The 22,745-nt window shown below is 46.0% G+C and overlaps 1 protein-coding gene across 1 annotated transcript in view; it reads left to right on the top strand.

The window, feature by feature from the left end:
- The first annotated feature begins 1,269 nt into the window (after window positions 1-1,269).
- Window positions 1,270-22,745, top strand: part of atp10a (ATPase phospholipid transporting 10A) — a 30,611-nt gene continuing 9,135 nt past the window's right edge. The window contains exons 1-14 of the mRNA XM_079157455.1: window positions 1,270-1,896; window positions 6,620-6,824; window positions 8,087-8,172; window positions 8,891-8,997; window positions 9,930-10,061; window positions 10,139-10,269; window positions 10,838-11,090; window positions 11,671-11,885; window positions 11,966-12,160; window positions 14,112-14,646; window positions 18,143-18,246; window positions 20,921-21,047; window positions 21,324-21,508; window positions 22,164-22,530. Coding sequence (XP_079013581.1) covers window positions 1,487-1,896; window positions 6,620-6,824; window positions 8,087-8,172; window positions 8,891-8,997; window positions 9,930-10,061; window positions 10,139-10,269; window positions 10,838-11,090; window positions 11,671-11,885; window positions 11,966-12,160; window positions 14,112-14,646; window positions 18,143-18,246; window positions 20,921-21,047; window positions 21,324-21,508; window positions 22,164-22,530 — 3,052 coding nt within the window. The 5' untranslated portion in view covers window positions 1,270-1,486. The remainder of the gene's footprint in view (window positions 1,897-6,619; window positions 6,825-8,086; window positions 8,173-8,890; window positions 8,998-9,929; window positions 10,062-10,138; window positions 10,270-10,837; window positions 11,091-11,670; window positions 11,886-11,965; window positions 12,161-14,111; window positions 14,647-18,142; window positions 18,247-20,920; window positions 21,048-21,323; window positions 21,509-22,163; window positions 22,531-22,745) is intronic.

The raw sequence follows: 22,745 nt of genomic DNA, 5'->3' as shown, positions 1-22,745 counted from the left end.
AGGGGTGTCAAACATACGGCCCGCGGGCCGGATCCGGCCCGCCACGTCATTTTATGTGGCCCGCGAATCTACCAGCAAAAAAAAAAAAAATGGAAATCGCGCACGGCGGAGCTCCTCCCCGATCCGCGCGCACACACCTCCACCAGCGTATGTGGCAGCAGCAGCCCCCCCGCCGACGACGACGACGAAGGAGCAGCAGCCCCCCCCCCCCCCGCCGACAACCGGCCCTTTGGGGGCAACCATGATGCCGATGCGGCCCCAGAGCAACAATGAGTTTGACACCCCTGATATAGAGGATCAGGACTAAACGGAGACAGGTTGAAGCACTAAAGGGACTCAGAAACACCACTTTTTTCCACAGGGACCAACACAGAACCAACAGAACCAACCAGGACGCTGCTCTCAGAGGCAGACAGCGTTCCTGTGGAGTTATTATATTTCATATATTCATATATTCAACTCCTTATTCTGCTCACTTTAGATCAGAGAATCAAATGCTGTTCAAAGTTCATATACTTTATACTTTTATGTCGTTCTTTTCTCTGTGTGTGACGTTCTTTTGCATGTTCTGTCATGTTCAATAATGTTATTGTTAATGATAATAAAAGTAATTAATTCAGGTAATTTGGTTAAAAATATCATGTTACTCAAAAAAAAATGAAATGCACCAAAACATACCAAAGTACCAAAGTACCATGTGTATATATATATATATATATATATATATATATATATATATATATATATGTGTGTATATATATATATATATATATATCAAGGAATCTTTTCTATGTGAGAGCTGCTTTATTGTTGGTATTTATATGAAATACCTGAAATAAGTTACTCCTACATACTTGTCTGCTTCCTGTGAGCTCGTGTAAACTCCGCGTGGCATTCGGAGACACACAAAAAAAGAAAAGAAAGAACCCCCCCCCCCACGGGGTCGGGTGTCTGGGGGAGAACGAATACCACACATGCGCATGCGTTGATCTCCACACACAAACAGCGGCGCGCGACCAGCGGAAGAGGCCCATCCGGATACTTTACAGATCGTCCGCTGAGCGAAAAGGGGGAGGAGTTTAAATTATGACTCCCGGCTGGTCTCAGCATCCTGAGAGAGAGAGAGAGGGAGAGAGAGAGCGAGAGAGAGAGAGAGGGAGAGAGACACAAGGAGAGAGAGAGAGAGAGAGAGAGAGAGAGCGAGAGAGAGGGAGAGACAGGGAGAGAGAGAGAGAGAGAGACAGGGAGAGAGAGAGAGAGAGGGAAAAAAGAGGCGAAGAAGCCAAACAAGCAAAAAAAAGTTTGTTCCAACGAAGCGAAGAAGTAGAAGAAGAAGAAGAAGAAGAAGAAGAAGAAGAAGAAGAAGAAGAAGAAGAAGAAGACGACATGGAGGACTCGACCTCTCGGTGACACAATGATAACTCAGCTACTTTGTGTGTTTTGAGAGAGAAACAAACTGTGGGGAAGGCTTTAGTGGGGGGACCAAATGGCGCGCGACACCGAGGACCCCACCAAAGAAAGAAAGAAGAAGAAGAAACCCAAAGAGACCAAGACCAAAACCAAGACCAGGACCAGGACCGTGCACTCCAACGCGCTGCACGGGGAGAACCCGAACCGGCACTACGCCAACAACCGGATCAAGACCACCAAGTACACGGTGCTGTCCTTCCTGCCCAAGAACCTCTTCGAGCAGTTCCACCGGTTCGCCAACGTGTACTTCGTGTTCATCGCGTTGCTCAACTTCGTTCCGGTGGTCAACGCGTTCCAGCCCGAGCTCGCGCTGGCTCCGGTGGTCTTCATCCTGTCCGTCACCGCCATCAAAGACCTGTGGGAGGACTACCGGAGACACCGGTCCGACACCGAGATCAACCACATGGACTGTCTGGTCTACAGCAGGTAGGCTGGGGACAGATGGTGCCTTTATTTTGTTTTCATTAAAGATTAAAGAAGAACAAAAAACAATGGAATAACAATAGAAACAATAGAATAACTTGTATCAAGTGTAACAGAAATAATAGAGTGGAAGAGAGTTTTATTTTGGTAGTTTACAAGATGTTTAGATCCTCAAATAGTCCAAAATCATCTGCTACTGTTCTGAAGATAAGTTAAGTTAGTTAAGTTAAGTTAAGATAAGTTAAGTTAGTTAAGTTAAGTTAAGATAAGTAACATTAGATAAGATGAGTAAGAACTTTATTAATCCTGAAGGAAACTCTTTTGACAGTTTCATTAAAGATTATAACAGAAGAATAAGAAAAACAATAGAATCAAAATAAAAACAAGTATAAAACAAATAATACTGACAACAGCAATACAAGTTAAATAAATAAAGTAACAATTCAACTAACATAGAAAAGTGAAATACAACAAAGATTAAACTTGTGTTTAATCTTTGTTGTTATAAACTGGACACAAGCACCAGAGGGAGAGAGACTTTTATTTTGGTAGTTTCTAAGCAGTGTAGATCAAATAGTAGAACATCTCTGTTCTGAAGATCGATTCATCGGTTTAGTAATTTTCAATGAATAATCATTTAACTGTAAGCCATTAAACTAATCAACAATAATCGATTGAGTTACTTTTTACTCAAAAGAGTCACAATTCTCAGATTTTCTGTTTTCTTTCATCAGTGACGGTAAACTAAATATCTTTGAGTTTTGGACAAAACGAGACATTTGAGTGAGAAACACGGATCAACTTTTTACATCAATAAACATAATCAATCTAATCCTGACCTGAGACTAGATATCGTCTGAAGATAAGAGAATAACACAGATATCATTTAGTTATTGGTCACAGCGTCTGAAGACGTTTATAAGAAGCGGACGACGTCGTCAGGACGTCACTCATCGGTTTGTGGACGTTTTGAAGCTTTGAGTTCGGTGTTTTTTGCAACCAGTGAACAGGAAGTGACCATATGTGGACTGAGGAGGAGTGACGTAGAGACGCCGTATACGTCTCAGGTAGAGACCTGTCAATCACTGTGTAGCCCCGCCCCTAAAGAATCCCCTGCTTTATGGTCTGTGTGACTCTAAATGGACCATCATTTACTAAATGAACATCATGCTGTATTGAAGAAGACTTGAAACTAGAGATTGAGACCATAAACTCATGTTTACAATGTTTACTGAGGTAATAAATCAAGAGAGAAGTAGAGTCATTTTCTCATAGACTTCTATACAACCAGAGGAGTCGCCCCCTGGTGGACACTAGAGAGAATGCAGCTTTAACACGTGAAGCTTTGAAGAACTTTAAAGAACCGGAGGAGACGCCTAGTCTTAGGTTAGCTGACTGTGTGTGTGTGTGTGTGTGTGTGTGTGTGTGTGTGTGTGTGTGTGTGTGTGTGTGTGTGTGTGTGTGTGTGTGTGTGTGTGTGTGTGTGTGTGTGTGTGTGTGTGTGTGTGTGTGTGTGTGTGTTGCTAATGAAAAGCAGCACTGTGGTGCTCTCACAGAGCTGACTTCATGGCAGTCAAAAGGCTCAGTGTTTGGAGGCTCCACACTCGTAGACTCAAGTTGTTCTGTTGAGGTTTGGACATAATTACATTTTCATCCGAATGGCAGAAATTGTGCAAAAACGCCCCATTCTCCTTCCTCTACCTGACAACAGCTGAGTGGACTCGTATCTTCATTCTTCTCACAGTAGATTAAACGTCTCTGGAGAACTTTTCACTTCAGGTGTCTCATCTTCACATGTGGAGGAGGAGGAGGAGGAGGAGGAGGAGGAGGAGGAGGAGGAGGAGGAGGTTGTATTTATAATGAGTATTCCATCTTTATCAAAAAATGCTAATATTTACAAAGTCTGACTGATGCTGGTGAACGTCTCCTCCTCTTTTATCAGGACTGATTTACCTCCCAGGATTCCTCCTCAATGTACTTTACAGAGAGTCAGATAAATAGTTTGCTGTTAATCAGCTGTTCAGACTGTTTACAGCATCCACAACAGATCAAAGAGACAGCAGTTCTTTGATCTGTTGTCTGTCTGAGCTGTGTATTCTTCATAACTGGATCATTGATTAGTGACTCTGCTCTCTTCACACTGAAGGACTTCAGGAATGATTTATTGTTATCTCCTCGCTGCTGCTGCTTTAAATGTGAAAGTAGAGAAAGAAGGTTCTGTGTGACTGCAACAGTGGAGAAGAGGACTCTGGTGAGAATACGTACTTTAATAATCAGAGATAACAGAACCACAGGCTCGTTAGATTCACGTAGGAAACGTAAAGAGATGTTTGTTCTTTATTCAGTGTGAAGATGATCTTCTGCTCCAGACAGCTCACATTTATGATTATTATCCTTTCATCCGTTTGATCATTATTGATCTCTAAAACATTAGAACACCGAGATTATGACGTCCAGTTCACTGTCCCATACGACACGGAGACGTGAGAAGCTGAACACATGAAGCAGTGGGTCAGATGGAGCTTCTGCTGATGGTGGATCTGAGCTGCTTTCCCCTCCAGACACAAACCCACTAACATGAGAATGACTCTGCAGTCGTGCACGTGAAGCAGCGCACGTTGGAAGTGAATATATGATAAAGAAAATGAACAATTATCATCATTTATTAACGAACACAACATAGAATGAATAATGTGTCCTTTAAACCACCAGTCTCTGCTAGTCTCCACTGACTGGACGTCTTCACCGGTTCACCAGGAAACAAACAGGAAGTCACTCGTCTACCCACGAGGGTCAGCTGATCAGATCAGGTTTCAGGTGGAAAACGTCTTTCACTTAGATTTAGTGTGTTTAGTCTTTAAATGTCTCACGTACTGAACCATTCAGAGCTCTTTGTCCTCCAGAGATCCAGATTAATATCAATAACTTAAGGTTTCAAGTCAGTGTGTGTGTGTGTGTGTGTGTGTGTGTGTGTGTGTGTGTGTGTGTGTGTGCGTGTGTGTGTGTGTGTGTGTTATGAGTGTTGTTCCTCTCACTTCCTGACGGATGTTTGAGCTCCAGCTGTTTTATTTATCAGGAATGTGAAGTCTGATCCGCTCTTTAGATCAGAGTTTACAGGAAGACTCCACACACTCACCAATCAACCAACCGATCAACCAACCGATCAACCAACCGATCAACCAACCGATCAACCAACCGATCGATCAATCAACCAACCGATCAACCAACCAACCGATTAATCAACCAACCGATCAACCAACCAACCGATCAATCAACCGATCAACCAACCAACCGATCAACCAACCAACCGATCAATCAACCAACCGATCAACCAACCAACCGATCAATCAACCAACCAACCGATCAACCAACCAATCAACTAACCAACCGATCAATCAACTAATCGATCGACCAACCGATCAACCAATCAATCAATCAACCAATCAACCGATCAACCAACCAATCGATCAATCAACCGATCAACCAATCAATCAACTAACCAACCAATCAATCAATCAACCAATCAATCGATCGAGTGTGGTGGACTGAGAGTAGATGAAGAGATTTTCTTCAAACAGCGTTTGTGTCTCACTCATATCTGTTCATCGGGGAGGATGGAGCGTTATGTTCCTGCTAAACGATGTATTTTAGTATTTTGTACATTTTGAAGTTGGAGGATTTAATGAGTTGGTGGCATCAACAATATTTTTCTTTCCCGTACAGATTTATGGATGTCGAGCTGACATTTCTGTTCATAGAAGCACAAGTTATTGAAAACAATAACTCCACGTTTTTGAAGTCCTTCATCTCTATAGAACCAGAACCACGATGACTAGAAGTAGAGAACTAGAACATCTTTAATAACACAGTTATGATGACATCAGTCATTAAAAAGAAGAAACACACAAGTTACATTTCTTTGATCATTTATTCTACAAAAACTGACAAAATAGAATCTATAAATCCAACATGTTTTACTGATGTTAGAAAATGAAGGTTCCACATGTTCTAGATAATCTATTCACATGTTTCAGCCTCTCTCCTCTCTCCTCTCCTCTCCTCTCCTCTCTCCTCTCTCCTCTCCTCTCTCCTCTCCTCTCTCCTCTCCTCTCCTCCCTGTCTCCTCTCTCCTCTCCTCTCTCCTCTCCTCTCCTCCCTCTCTCCTCTCTCCTCTCCTCTCCTCCCTCTCTCCTCTCCTCTCCTCTCCTCCCTGTCTCCTCTCTCCTCTCCTCCCTCTCTCCTCTCTCCTCTCCTCTCCTCCCTCTCTCCTCTCTCCTCTCCTCTCCTCCCTCTCTCTTCTCTCCTCTCCTCCCTCTCTCCTCTCTCCTCTCCTCCCTCTCTCCTCTCTTCTCTCCTCTCCTCCCTCTCTCCTCTCTCCTCTCCTCTCCTCCCTGTCTCTTCTCTCCTCTCTCCTCTCCTCTCCTCCCTGTCTCTTCTCTCCTCTCCTCTCTCCTCTCCTCCCTCTCTCCTCTCCTCTCCTCTCCTCCCTGTCTCCTCTCTCCTCTCCTCTCCTCTCCTCCCTCTCTCCTCTCCTCTCCTCCCTCTCTCCTCTCTCCTCTCCTCTCCTCCCTGTCTCTTCTCTTCTCTCCTCTTGTCACACATGATGTGTTCAAAGACCGTCGGTAATCTGACGATGACAGTTTTTTACAGCTTCTAGCGAGTTTAGATAAACGTGCTCTTCAGGTTGTCTTTGGGTTCCGATGGTTAACGCTGCGTCTCGTTGTAGAGCGGAGAGACGCTACGTGGAGAAGTTCTGGAAGGAGGTGACGGTGGGAGACTTCATCCGGCTTCGGTGTAACGAGATCCTCCCCGCCGACGTCCTGCTGCTGAGCTCCAGCGACCCCGACCGTCTGTGCCACATCGAGACCGCCACGCTGGACGGAGAGACCAGCCTGAAGCAGAGGCAGGTGGTCCGCAGCTTCTTCGACCTGGTGAGGCCCAACGACCACCTCATGAATATTCATATATTTACTAGTGGCCAGAACTGAAACATACGGCTGCTGTCTTTAGACATTTTATATTTTGAGTGGTTACAGTCACCGTGAAGAGCTTTTATGTGGTCCTGAACCAGTCTCAGTGTAGTCCTGATCCTCTATATGAACCAGTCTCAGTGTAGTCCTGATCCTCTTTATGAACCAGTCTCAGTGCAGTCCTGATCCTCTATATGAACCAGTCTCAGTGTAGTCCTGATCCTCTATGAACCAGTCTCAGTATAGTCCTGATCCTCTATATGAACCAGTCTCAGTGTAGTCCTGATCCTCTATGAACCAGTCTCAGTATAGTCCTGATCCTCTGTATGAACCAGTCTCAGTGCAGTCCTGATCCTCTATGAACCAGTCTCAGTGCAGTCCTGATCCTCTCTATGAACCAGTCTCAGTGTAGTCCTGATCCTCTATATGAACCAGTCTCAGTGTAGTCCTGATCCTCTATATGAACCAGTCTCAGTGTAGTCCTGATCCTCTATCAGACCTCCATCAGTAAAGAGACCATCAGAGAGAAGATGGTCTGTTTCTATAGAGTTATTCTTGATGCTCGTCATCGGAGCCACCGGGTCAGATTCTGGTGAAACCAGATGAACTCATGCAGGTTCACCAGAACCTCCTTCAGCTCAGACTCCAGCAGAGACCGGTCCACCGTGGACAGACCCAGATCCTCCAGCAGAGACCGGTCCACTGTGGACAGACCCAGATCCTCCAGCAGAGACCGGTCCACCGTGGACAGACCCAGATCCTCCAGCAGAGACCGGTCCACCGTGGACAGACCCGGGCTTCACCCGCAACCTTGGACCTGCAGTCGGAGCTCCAGAGGGAGGAGGAGAGCTCAGCTCCCGGCAGCAGCAGCAGCGTCTCCTCCTCCTCCTCCTCCTCCTCCTCCTGAGCAGAGCTTCTCCTCTGCTGGAGACCCAGGACGTATTGCTGGACCCGCTGGAGGGAAGGGAGGCACGGGAGAACCAGAACCAGGACTGAGAGGAGCAGACTGTCAGACCTGCTGCAGTAACATGAGAGGTTTACTAAAGAGACTCTGGTGCTCAGAGCCTTTTAAACATAGTTTCAGTTTTAATACTCTTGTAGTTGAGTGTGACCTTGTTACTGATCTGAATGTTTCTCCTTCTGGAGACAAAGACTCGTTACAACAAGTAGAAGGTTAATGTTGATAACCAACAAGTGTGTGTGTGTGTGTTGTCTGTCTGCAGGATTGTGATTTTGACCCGTTAAAGTACAACGGCGTCATTGAATGTGAGAAGCCCAACAACGACCTGAACAGATTCCGAGGCTACATGTGAGTACTGTCTCTTTAAATCAGCCTCATCTGTTCTCACATCAGAGCTTTCACTTCACTGTAAATCAGCGCTGTGACATTTTGAGAAACGTTCGGAAATAATGTGAAACTGCGGTTTGTCTCCAACTTATAACTTTGACTCAAACTGATTCTGATCTGCCTTCTTGTTTGAAGGAGCACATTTTAAAGATGTGTTGTTTCCTGGTGAGCAGCTGTAGTTCATAGAGCTCTCTGACAGACGGCCAGCTAACCCTCTGCTATGCTAGGTGGAACTAAGTGATGCTAGTGAGTTGCTTTATGGGAAATGTAGGATCCTGTGTTTTTGGGAGAAACTGTCCCACCTGGCACCATTTAGCACAGGTGGTGTAAAAACACGTGTTTCTAGTCTCTGATCATGTTTCATTGTTAACAACCAATCAGTGTTTAGACCAACAGGAGGAGAGCTAGTAACGTTAGCGGCACCGCTAACGGCTAACCAACGCAGGTTCACTTCAGTGACATCATGATGCCTTCAGGCTCTGCTCAGTGAACATGAGTACTGGCTGAAGCTACATTATAACGTTATCATGATGTGTTCACATGTAGTCTGTGAAATGTAGTTTTAGTGCTAAACTTGTCATCATCAACGATCAATAATCAAAGTCATATTTGCTCCTTTGTTTCTTTTGTTCTGATCTGTGATCAGTTTTATGATCCGTTGCTCCTCTCGTCTCTTCAGACTCCATCGTAGCGGCAGCAGAGACGCTCTTTACAAAGACAACCTGCTGCTGAGAGGCTGCACCGTCCGCAACACGGAGGAGGCCGTGGGGATCGTCATTTACGCAGGTGAGCTAGAACAACAGGTGAGCCAGAACATCAGGTGAGCTAGAACATTAGGTGAGCCAGAACATTAGGTGAGCCAGAACATTAGGTGAGCCAGAATAACAGGTGAGCCAGAACATTAGGTGAGCCAGAACAACAGGTGAGCCAGAACATTAGGTGAGCCAGAACATCAGGTGAGCCAGAACATCAGGTGAGCCAGAACATTAGGTGAGCTAGAATAACAGGTGAGCCAGAACAACAGGTGAGCCAGAACATTAGGTGAGCCAGAACATTAGGTGAGCCAGAACAACAGGTGAGCCAGAACATTAGGTGAGCCAGAACATTAGGTGAGCCAGAACAACAGGTGAGCCAGAACATTAGGTGAGCCAGAACATTAGGTGAGCCAGAACATCAGGTGAGCCAGAACATCAGGTGAGCCAGAACAACAGGTGAGCCAGAACATTAGGTGAGCCAGAACATCAGGTGAGCCAGAACATCAGGTGAGCCAGAACAACAGGTGAGCCAGAACATTAGGTGAGCTAGAACATCAGGTGAGCCAGAACAACAGGTGAGCCAGAACATCAGGTGAGCCAGAACAACAGGTGAGCCAGAACATTAGGTGAGCCAGAACAACAGGTGAGCCAGAACATTAGGTGAGCTAGAACATCAGGTGAGCCAGAACAACAGGTGAGCCAGAACATCAGGTGAGCCAGAACATCAGGTGAGCCAGAACAACAGGTGAGCCAGAACATTAGGTGAGCTAGAACATCAGGTGAGCCAGAACAACAGGTGAGCCAGAACATCAGGTGAGCCAGAACAACAGGTGAGCCAGAACATCAGGTGAGCCAGAACATTAGGTGAGCTAGAACATCAGGTGAGCCAGAACAACAGGTGAGCCAGAACAACAGGTGAGCCAGAATACCCCCCCCCCCCCCTTACACGACGTGTCTCCACAGGTCACGAGACCAAAGCCATGCTGAACAACAACGGGCCGCGCTACAAGCGCAGCAAGCTGGAGCGTCAGATGAACGTGGACGTGTTCTGGTGCGTCATCATCCTGCTGGTCATGTGTCTGTTCACTGCCGTCGGTGAGTTAACGGCTTCATTAAAGTCTTTCAGACGTCTCCTCTGAGGTGTGCTCGACCTCCTGCTGTTGGTGTTCCAGGTCACGGGTTGTGGATGTTTCAGTACGGAGAGAAGAGGCCCGTGTTTGACGTCCTCGGTCCGGAGGGGACGGACTTATCTCCCGTCATGTCGTCCGTTTATCTCTTCCTCACCATGATCATCGTCTTTCAGGTGAGGAGCCGGAGAGAAGCAGCACATCACATCTTCATCCTCCAGAGAGGAACTCCTCTTCATCAGAACAATCTCTCTAACACTGAACACCACACCTGAAGGCTTTGATCTGTTTTTATTTACAGACAGACAGACATGCAGAGAGACATGTAGACAGACATGCAGACAGACAGACATGCAGACAGACATGCAGACAGAGAGACATGCAGACAGACATGCAGACAGACAGACATGCAGACAGACATGCAGACAGACAGACATGCAGACAGACATGCAGACAGACATGCAGACAGACAGACATGCAGACAGACATGCAGAGAGACATGTAGACAGACAGATGTTAGATAAACAGAGTTCAGGACTCTGACTCATTTGAACTACTTTCCTCAAACGTTGCCTGGAAATGTGTCACTGAGGATTTTACATTGTTCAAATAGTCCAACAAGTACAAGTACACACACACACACACACACACACACACACACACACACACACACACACATATAATATACTGTATATAAATAATGATCCTGTAGATGTGATGAATAACTGATGCTCCCCCCCCCAGGTGCTGATTCCCATCTCCCTCTTCGTGTCCATTGAGATCGTGAAGGTGTGCCAGGTCTTCTTCATCCACCAGGACTCTGATCTGTACGACGAGGAGACGGACTCTCGGCTGCAGTGCCGAGCTCTGAACATCACCGAGGATCTGGGTCAGACGCAGTACATCTTCTCCGACAAGACCGGCACGCTGACCGAGAACAAGATGGTGTTCCGCCGCTGCACCGTGGCGGGGGTGGAGTACTCCCATGATGCAAATGGTGAGAGAGAGCACGCGCACACACACACACACACACTCATAAAACCAGTTAAGCGTAGTTTATACTCGCCGTAGTGAAAATGACGTCATCACAGCCGCCGGTGTTTGTTCTTGTATATTTGAATTTCTGTTATTTATAAACAGAATTAATTTACACGTCTAGAGAGTTTCACAAAGAATCAGATTTGATTAGCTTTAGAAACAGGAAGTGTTAAAAATCTACATTATAGTAAATATTCAAATAGTTTACAGGATAGTTTACATTTAATTAATACATTTAATGCTTGACTTGTTTCTTTACAGGGTTTGTATAATAATATTAATAATAATAACTTTATTTATAGCACTTTTATAAACAAAAGCAGCAAAAACAAGACGATAATAAGAACAGAAAGATCAGTGAGACGATAGAAATACATAAATAAACTTTAGTGAAGTAATTCAGTAAAATCAAATGAAACAGAAAAGACATCCCGTACACGCCCGTCTTTGGTTTAAGAGATAAATCCAGATGAATATGAGATATGAGTTTACAGCGGAGCAGCAACGAGGCTTTACCGATGTCTCTGTGCGTCTTCCAGCCAGGAGACTTGCGATGTACCAGGAGATGGACTCGGAGGAGGAGGAGTGTCCGTCTCGCGGCGGCACTCTGCCCAGACGGGACAGCGTGAGCAGCCACCAGAGCCGCGTGGTGCTGCGCTCCCACAGCACCAAGTCCCACCGCAGGACGGGCAGCCGGGCCGAGGCCAAGCGGGCCAGCATCCTGTCCAAGCACACGGCCTTCAGCAGCCCGATGGTCAGCAGCGCCGGCACCAACGCCGTCCTCGTCCTGCGGGCCGTCCTCTTGATTATCCGTCCTCTTTGTCTGTCCCGCAGGAGAAAGACGTCACCCCCGACCCTCAGCTGCTGGACAAAGTCAACGAGTGCAGCAGTCAGATGGACTTCATGCGGTTCCACAGCCAGCCCGTCTCCCAGCTGCCCTCTGACCTCGCCGACGTCATGGACTTCTTCATCGCGCTCACCGTCTGCAACACGGTGGTGGTGTCCTCCCCCAACCAGCCGCGGCACAAGGTACTCCTCATCTACGGTCAACAGTTCACCGTTAACCATCACAGTGTAAATAAAGTTTGATTGACTCAGTAGAACTTGTGTTTCTAGTCTCTGATCATGTTTCATTGTAAACAACCAATCAGTGTTTAAACCAACAGGAGGAGAGCTAGTAACGTTAGCAGCACCGCTAACGTACTAGCTCTCCTCCTGATGCTCTCCTAATGTCATTGTACACAACAAAGCGTAATAATAATCCCTTTATGCTGCCGTTTTCAAGCTTCGGGGTTGTTGATTTGTCCGTCGCCATCTTGTTTCTTTAACCACCAGTGAACAGGAAGTGATCATATGTGGACTGAGGAGGAGTGACGTAGAGACGCCGTATACGTCTCTGGTAGAGACCTGTCAATCACTGTGTAGCCCCGCCCCTAAAGCATCCCCTGCTTTATGGTCTGTGTGACTCTAAATGGACCATCATTTACTAAATGAACATCATGCTGTATTGAAGAAGACTTGAAACTAGAGATTGAGACCATAAACTCATGTTTACAATGTTTACTGAGGTAATAAATCAAGAGAGAAGTAGAGTCATTTTCTCATAGACTTCTATACAACCAGAGGAGTCGCCCCCTGGTGGACACTAGAGAGAATGCAGCTTTAACATTTGAAGCTTTGAAGAACTTTAAAGAACCAATAGGAACTCATTCTGCTGAAGTACCGCCCTCTTTCTGTTTCTCTTTTTTAAACATGGGAGCAGCTTTTTCATCTTCTGACACAAAGAATTCATTTAGTTTTTGACGTTTTTTCTTTCCCACATAAACGACCCTCACAAAGTCTCCATTGTTGTTCTAGCTGAAGGTTTTGTTGTTCTCTCTCTGGTCTCGGTTTGTGTGAGACCGGGTGTGGTCGTCCTGTTCGGAGGTGATGTATCCTGTCCCGTGGGCAGATTAAGCTGCGCTGACACATTATTTATGGAGCGCTGCTCGTGTTTGGAGGTTATCTGATGAGATGGGAGGAAATGTAAATCTGTGCAGATACGCTCGCCTTTCTGTTTGTGCTCTTTTGTAATTCTTCACATTTTTATGATGTTGCCCTTGTGGCTTCACCGGGAACCTGAGTGATTTATGTATGTGAGCACCTAACGGAGCCTTTTGATCAGGACTCAGGTCTTTAAACCTCTGGAGCTGGTTCTGGTTAAATCATCATAAAACACATTGATGAAGTTCTCTTTTAGAGCTCCGGTGTTTCCCAGAAGCAGCTGAACGATGACGCTGATCAGAGCTGCAGAGATCAATCGATTGGTTCTCATCTATCACATTAATACAGTTTGATAATCAATGAATCGGTTTGAGGGGGAAAAGTCCGAATTCTGTGATTCCAGCTTCTTAAATGTCAATATTTTCTGGTTTCTTTGCTCGTCTGCGAAACAGTAAACTGACGAGACAAAACAACGACTCATCGATTATCGTTAACATAAAATGAAATAATCCGTATTCCTGATCACAGATCGATGACTGCAGAGAAACACAATGTTTTCCTGTTTGTGTTCATTCTTTACTTTCTTCAGGTGACTCTGTTCAGTGATGTTGATGTTAATTGATTTATAAAAGTAAACTAAAGTAACGAAACAATAAGAACCAGAACCAGGACTGAGCCGACCTTCAGACCCAGTAAAACCAGAGACACTACCGCCTCTGACCACAGGGGGCGCCAGAATCAACACTAAATAAAAGAACCACTGACGTGGCCTCGTGCACTATTTAGTGACTTTAACTACTGAGCACTAATTAATCAAAATGTGGGAACATTTTTTCATATATTGAGGTGATGGATTATAACTTGTGCGCCGGGTGAACGTCTGGTTTTCTGTTTCTATAAGTGACAGAAATGGTCGCACTCGTCCGGACCCGGACAGCTCGGCTCTAACGGGCTCAACGCTCAGTCTCATAACGTTCATGTCTGCTTCTCCCTCCAGGTCCGGATGAGGTTTGAGCTGAAGTCTCCGGTCAAGACCATCGAGGACTTCATCAAGCGCTTCACCCCGAGCCGGCTGACCTCGGGCTCCAACAGCAGCAGCTCCTCCAGCCTCGTCACCAACCGCTCGTCCTCCAACAAGGGCGGCTCCAGCCTGCTGTCGTCGCCCTCCGCCGAGAGCACCCTGACCAAGCTGCAGGAGGAGCAGCAGACCCCCCCGCCCCGCTACGACGGCAAGCCGCGGAGCCCGGAGGACGGCGAGCTGCGCTACGAGGCCGAGTCGCCCGACGAGGCGGCGCTGGTCTACGCCGCCCGGGCCTACAAGTGCTCGCTCGTGGGACGCCTCCCGGACCAGGTGACCGTGGAGCTGCCGCACCTGGGCAAGTTGAGCTTCGAGCTGCTGCACACGCTGGGCTTCGACTCCACCAGGAAGCGCATGTCGGTGGTGGTCCGACACCCTCTGACGGACCAGATCACGGTCTACACTAAAGGAGCGGACTCCGTCATCATGGACCTCATCAAACCCCCGGACACAGGTAGGAAGCTCTCCTTCATATGGTCGCTCTGGGCCTTGAGCCATGGATTCCAGTTAGCAGCTGGTGCTGCGTTCAAAGTCCCTCGGACATCGGGAATCACGTCACACCAGAGTTCAACAAGTTAGATATTACTGGCAATACCAGTTGATACCAACACATCAACAAACACCGTAGCAGCATGTTCATGTTCATGTTCCCTTCTTTAAGTCAGCATATCACCACAGACTGTTCAGAGTCTATATCTACAGTATATAGTCGAGGTGACGTAACTCGTTGGTTTGTGGACGTTTTGAAGCCTTGAGTTCAGCGTTTTGTCTGTCGCCATCTTGTTTTTTAGCAACCAGTGAACAGGAAGTGACCATATGTGGACTGAGGAGGAGTGACGTAGAGACGCCGTATACGTCTCTGGTAGAGACCTGTCAATCACTGTGTAGCCCCGCCCCTAAAGCATCCCCTGCTTTATGGTCTGTGTGACTCTAAATGGACCATCATTCACTAAATGAACATCATGCTGTATTGAAGTAGACTTGAAACTAGAGATTGAGACCATAAACTCATGTTTACAATGTTTACTGAGGTAATAAATCAAGAGAGAAGTAGAGTCATTTTCTCATAGACTTCTATACAACCAGAGGAGTCGCCCCCTGGTGGACATTAGAGAGAATGCAGCTCTAACACGTGAAGCTTTGGCTTCCTTCGTGCTCTCCACTGATGTAAACTTCTCGCTAACATGTTATGTCAGAAGAAGTATTTTTAGATGCCGCTGCTGCACAACTGTGAGCTAATCTTTATTAGAACAACACTTCCTGTGTTTCCTCTGTGGCCCTAAAACCTTGTTCCATGCTGCTCCTGGTCTTTAGCGTCCTAATGGAGGAGGTGGACCAGGTTTTTAGTATTCCAGGCACACAAAGAGCCACACAGGCACGTTTTTTCCCCTCACTAGCGCTGTGTACACAGTCACCAGACGTCTGTCTGTCCACAGCTGCTCAGCTTCACGCTGCAAACCATTGTTTTCATTCAACACACAGACTTTACTGGGATAGAAACCGTCTCTTCTGAGGAGCTGGAAGCAGCACATGTTTGGCTTTTATTATTATTGATTCATTATTTAACACATGCATACAGTTATTAATATACTGTAACCCCGTCCTCTCTGGTCTCTGTTCTCTCTGAAGTCCTTCAGAACTAGAACCCGTCTTTAGTGCAGAACAACAGTTATGATGACATCACTGAAGAAGAAGAAAACACTTGTTGAATCTCTTTGATCAACAGTGGAATCTATGAATCCAACATGTTTTGAAGTGTTCCTGATGATAACAGATGGAGGCTCTATGTGTTCTCAAGAGCGTCTCCTCTTGTGATCACATGAATCAATCATGACTTCATGGTTTCACACTTTAATGTTTCTACACAGTCGGGTTAAAGTGAACTCTTTATTAGAGGAGACATTTATAATGAGAACATGAAGAACATAATGTTTCTGATGAAATATCATCTTAAGCTTCGTCACACATGATGTGTTCAAGGACCGTCGTAAAGATGAAAACCTGACGATTATCAGTCTTTACATCTTCTGGCTGATAAACGAAGTAGTTTTGGAGATTAAAGAAAATGTGCTTTTCACTTCTCCAGCAGGTTTTAGGGTTAGGAACCGGTTCTGACTGGAACTGTTCTCTAATGGAACCGGTTCTGGACTGGAGTCGGTTCTGGATCCCCGTCTCTACTCGTTTCTTGTTACTACATGTTTTCCAGCTGAGGCTCTGGTCCTCTTCAGACTGACAGTGTGATGGATGGTTCCATGAAGAGGACCCTGCTGGTCTCTTTGAGGTTCTGGTCCTTTAATAGACGACCTGGTTTGTCGTCACACAGACGGCTCACTATGTCTCACTATGGAGGAAAACCAGCCAATCAGAGCGCAGCATGAGTTGGTCCTCCTCCTGACTCAGAGCTCCATAAAGGGTCCATTCAGGTCTGGCGTCATGCCGTCACTCAGTCTGATGTAACATTTAAACACGTTATTCAGACTACTGCAGCTTCTCTGCTGAAGAACATCTCTTCATGACCTCGATGAGCAGCAACGCTGCTGTCCTCCACGTCGTCATGTCGACGATGTTCAGCTCATCGTTCGGCTCTTCTGGTTTGGCTTCATGCTTTTGTCTTTACCGGGGTCTTGAAAACGTGTCATCGTTCTAAGAATATTTCTCCGTTCTCTTCGTACGAGGAGGCTTCGTGAATACAGCTCCTGTTTCCTCGGAGATACTTTGAACACGAACATCCAGAATATTATCGAACACGAGGAAAGAGACGAGAGACGCCGTCTGTCTGTCTTCTGTCGGGACGGAGAGAACGACCTCGGATCACCGAGTGATTCCTCTTCAGTGAGATCAATGAAGGTGTGTCAGCAGACTGACGGAGCCGATCTGTTCTGACCACAAAGATGCAGAGACACAAACACAAGACTCACGCAGCTACAAAGATGCAGAGAGACACAAACACAAGACTCACGCAGCTAGGAGTTATGTTCCTGAAATCAGACTCTTGCTCCGTGTCGTCTAGACGTCCTTGATTAGTTATATGAAAATATTTATTTATATATATATATTTATAATGGTGCTGGGCAAGTTAACGCATTAATTAATTAACGCCGACAATTATTTTATCGCGTGCTAACGCAGTTTTTTTTTTAATTATTAAGCGACATTTTTAACACGAGAAGCAGCGAGCGGTGAACAGCTGTTTGTGTGGCGTCTCTTCCTGTTTCCTTCACCTACAGTCCCCTGGGTCCTAAGTCCCTCCATGTACAGCTTCTTATCACCCTCTATGTACCAACGTACATTTATAACAAACACCACACATGTTACGCTAATCAGCGTAGCATAGTGTCTGACCAACACAAGATAAAAAGACATGATTCATTTAAATTATTTTTTGTATAATATGTATGATAAGCATATCATTTAGTTATCACTACTGAGAATTTAACAAACATTAAAAACTATCTATTGAATATCTATGATCAGAATCATTATAACTGTGTTATAACTGCTGCTGTGTGAAGAGAATCCTGCTGTTAACAAGAACCTGATGAGTTTAAAGTGTTTAAACCAAATGTTGTTGACCTTTAGTTCATAGAGCAGCACTTTAACATAAAAGAGCTCAACACACTGCTTTAGATTCATTATGAACTTTGAGCACAACAATGAGATTAATCACCATTAAACATTGTAATCGTTGCCCAGCGTTAATATATATACATTTATACATATATTTATTTATATATATTTATACATACATATATTTATATATATTTATTTATATATATTTATACATACATATATTTATTTATACATACATATATTTATATATATTTATTTATAGATTTATATGGAGGCTCAGCAGATGATGTGTCTGAAGACAGATGGCTGCCATGTGGCTCTTGGAGGAACTCGTTGACCGTCTGGAATCTCTGAACAAATCTTCTTTCTTTGTTTTACAGGAAACTCTAGAGGGAGACGCCAGAAGAAGATCGTCAGCCGGACCCAGAACTACCTGAACCTGTACGCCGCAGACGGACTACGCACGCTGTGCATCGCAAAAAAGGTAACGAGGACGAGACTCCGACGATCGCGTTGGACCAGAAACCTTCAGTGTGGTTCAGCATGACTCAGCAGCTGCAGCCTGACGCTGAGCCGTTAGCATAGCGACGCCATGAAACACCTCAAGCTCTCACCTCCTGCTGCCCTGTGGGCTCATGTGCTCATGTGTTCATGTGTTCATATGTCCATGTGTCCATGTGTTCATGTGTTCATGTGCTCATGTGTTCATGTGTTCATATGTCCATGTGCTCATGTGTCCATGTGTCTATGTGTCCATGTGCTCATGTGTCCATGTGTTCATGTGTTTATGTGTTCATGTGTCCATGTGCTCATGTGTTCATGTGTTCATGTGTTCATGTGTCCATGTGCTCATGTGTCCATGTGTTCATGTGTTCATGTGTCCATGTGTTCATGTGCTCATGTGTTCATGTGTCCATGTGTTCATGTGTTCATGTGTTCATGTGCTCATGTGCTCATGTGCTCATGTGTCTATGTGTCCATGTGCTCATGTGTCTATGTGTTCATGTGTTCATGTGCTCATGTGTTCATGTGTCCATGTGCTCATGTGCTCATGTGTTCATGTGTCCATGTGTTCATGTGTTCATGTGTTCATGTGTCCATGTGCTCATGTGTTCATGTGTCCATGTGTTCATGTGTTTATGTGTTCATGTGTTCATGTGTCCATGTGTTCATGTGTCCATGTGCTCATGTGTCTATGTGTCCATGTGCTCATGTGTCTGTGTTCATGTGTTCATGTGTTCATTTGTCCATGTGCTCATGTGCTCATGTGTTCATGTGTCCATGTGTTCATGTGTTCATGTGTCCATGTGCTCATGTGCTCATGTGTCTATGTGTCCATGTGCTCATGTGTCCATGTGCTCATGTGTCTATGTGTTCATGTGTTCATGTGTTCATGTGCTCATGTGTTCATGTGTCCATGTGCTCATGTGCTCATGTGCTCATGTGTTCATGTGTCCATGTGTCCATGTGTCTATGTGTCTATGTGTCCATGTGCTCATGTGTCCATGTGCTCATGTGTCTATGTGTTCATGTGTTCATGTGTTCATGTGCTCATGTGCTCATGTGTTCATGTGTCCATGTGCTCATGTGCTCATGTGTCCATGTGTTCATGTGTTCATGTGTTCATGTGTTCATGTGTTCATGTGTCCATGTGTTCATGTGTTCATGTGCTCATGTGCTCATGTGCTCATGTGCCCATGTGTTTATGTGTTTATGTGTTCATGTGCTCATGTGTTCATGTGTCCATGTGTCCATGTGTCCATGTGTTCATGTGCTCATGTGCTCATGTGTTCATGTGCTCATGTGTTCATGTGTCCATGTGTTCATGTGTTCATGTGCTCATGTGTTCATGTGTCCATGTGTCCATGTGCTCATGTGCTCATGTGTCTATGTGTCCATGTGCTCATGTGTCCATGTGTTCATGTGCTCATGTGTTCATGTGTCCATGTGCTCATGTGCTCATGTGTTCATGTGTCCATGTGTTCATGTGCTCATGTGTTCATGTGTCCATGTGCTCATGTGCTCATGTGTTCATGTGTCCATGTGTCCATGTGTTCATGTGCTCATGTGTTCATGTGTCCATGTGTCCATGTGCTCATGTGCTCATGTGTTCATGTGTCCATGTGTTCATGTGTTCATGTGTTCATGTGCTCATGTGCTCATGTGTTCATGTGTCCATGTGTCCATGTGTTCATGTGTCCATGTGTTCATGTGTCCATGTGCTCATGTGTCCATGTATTCCATGAATACATGGACATCATGTATTCATACCGATGGAAATCATACCGATGTTGAATACACTTCTTGTAAGTCGCTTTGGATAAAAGCGTCTGCTAAATGACTGTAATGTAATGTCCATGTGCTCGTGTGTTCATGTGTTCATGCGTTCATGCGTTCATGCGTTCATGTGCTCATGTGCTCATGTGTCCATGTGCTCATGTGTTCATGTGTCCATGTGTCCATGTGTTCATGTGCTCATGTGTCCATGTGCTCATGTGTTCATGTGTCCATGTGTTCATGTGCTCATGTGTTCATGTGTCCATGTGTTCATGCGTTCATGTGTTCAGGTGCTCATGCGTTCATGTGCTCATGTGCTCATGTGTTCATGTGTCCATGTGTTCATGTGCTCATGTGCTCATGTGTCCATGTGCTCATGTGCTCATGTGCTCATGTGTTCATGTGTCCATGTGTTCATGTGCTCATGTGCTCATGTGTTCATGTGCTCATGTGTTCATGTGTCCATGTGTTCATGTGCTCATGTGCTCATGTGCTCATGTGCTCATGTGCTCATGTGTCCATGTGCTCATGTGTTCATGTGTCCATGTGTTCATGTGCTCATGTGTTCATGTGTCCATGTGTTCATGCGTTCATGTGTTCAGGTGCTCATGCGTTCATGTGCTCATGTGCTCATGTGTTCATGTGTCCATGTGTCCATGTGCTCATGTGTTCATGTGTCCATGTGTTCATGTGCTCATGTGTTCATGTGTCCATGTGTTCATGCGTTCATGTGTTCAGGTGCTCATGCGTTCATGTGCTCATGTGCTCATGTGCTCATGTGTTCATGTGTCCATGTGTTCATGTGCTCATGTGTTCATGTGTCCATGTGTTCATGTGCTCATGTGCTCATGCGTTCATGCGTTCATGTGTTCATCACACAGGTCCTGAGTAAAGAGCAGTATGCCTGCTGGCTGCAGCGCCACCTGGAGGCTGAGACGGCGATCCAGGGAAGAGAGGAGCTGCTGTTTGACTCGGCGCTGAGACTGGAGACGAACCTCCAGCTGCTGGGTAGATGTTTGATTCATTTAGAGGGACAGTGTGGTCGTGTGAGGCTCTTCCCCACAGTCGGTTTATTAAACAGACGTCCATCTATGATCTCTACAGGAGAGACTTTAGTGTTTTAAAGAGTTCAGATTCACTAAAGTCTCAACAACTCAAAGTCACTACCAGTGTTCACTCACACTGATAGACATTCTTTGAGGAGTCTAACATACGTCCACAGCAGAACATTACTCTGCTCCATCTACACTAAACCCCCCCCCCCCCCCCCCCCCCCCCCCACAGGAGCAACAGGCATTGAGGACCGGCTGCAGGACGGCGTTCCTGAAACCATAGAGTCTCTGCGGAGGGCCGGCCTGCAGATTTGGGTTCTGACGGGAGACAAACAGGAGACGGCCGTCAACATCGCGTACGCCTGTAAGCTGCTAGACCCGGAGGAGGAGATCCTCACTCTGAATGCTGATTCTCACGTGAGTTCTTCATGTTGTTAGTAACCAGGAGTCAACCTCCGGTTCTTCAGAGTGAAGTCAAAGCTTCATGTGTTAGAGCTGCATTCTCTCTAGTGTCCACCAGGGGGCGACTCCTCTGGTTGTATAGAAGTCTATGAGAAAATGACTCTACTTCTCTCTTGATTTATTACCTCAGTAAACATTGTAAACATGAGTTTATGGTCTCAATCTCTAGTTTCAAGTCTTCTTCAATACAGCATGATGTTCATTTAGTAAATGATGGTCCATTTAGAGTCACACAGACCATAAAGCAGGGGATGCTTTAGGGGCGGGGCTACATAGTGATTGACAGGTCGACACCAGAGACGTATACGGCGTCTCTACGTCACTCCTCCTCAGTCCACATGTGCTCACTTCCTGTTCACTGGTTGATAAAAAACGCTGAACTGTACACAGTCGTTTACTCTGTTAAAGGATCAGTTCAACATTTAGGAAAGTTCACTGACTTGCTTTCCTGCAGAGAGTTTGATCAGAAGATCAGCACCTGAATATGAAGCCACAGCTTCTTCTTTACTCCACAGACCAACACGTTAACTTCTGACCTGCATCTGTTTGAGGTGAAGCAGGTTTGAGTGTCTCCTGACTCTGATCCTGAACCCTCTTGTGTCTGAACCAGGAGGCGTGTGCGTTGCTGCTGGAGGAGAGTCTACACTACATTCAGGCCAAATTCCTCTGCAGCTCCTCGGACCAAGCCGCCAAGTCCTTCCACACTAACTTCTCCCCCTTTGAGATCTATCCTTCCTCCTTCTCCGCCTCCTCCTCCTCGTCTTCCTCCCACGCCGCTCCCTTCGCGGTGCACCGGCTGGGCCTGGTGATCGACGGCCGGACCTTGGCCTACGCCCTGGACCCGGGTCTGGAGGATAAGTTCCTGGCGGTGGCGCGGAGCTGCCGCTCGGTGCTGTGCTGCCGCTCCACGCCGCTGCAGAAGAGCACGGTGGTCCAACTGGTGCGGACCAAGCTGAAGGTCATGACCCTCGCCATCGGTGAGTGAGACACACGTTCAGATAGTAACCCTGGTTTAGATCACCGGTAGACCTGCACCACGTTAGCAGGTGTTGTTGGAAGTGAAGCGTTCCTCTTCATCAGTAGATTAAACTATAAGCTGAAGTCTTGAGATCCAGCAGCGTCACATCAGCCTCCAGCTGATTCTCCTCCTCTTATCTTCAGCATGGAACCTCCTCTGAGTCCCACAATGCAT

This window comes from Pholis gunnellus (genome assembly GCF_910591455.1).
Source record: "Pholis gunnellus genome assembly, chromosome: 4".
NCBI classification, from domain to species: domain Eukaryota; kingdom Metazoa; phylum Chordata; class Actinopteri; order Perciformes; family Pholidae; genus Pholis; species Pholis gunnellus.
The sequence above is the reverse complement of the archived record's forward strand: the minus strand, read 5'-3'. Positions and strand labels throughout refer to the sequence as shown.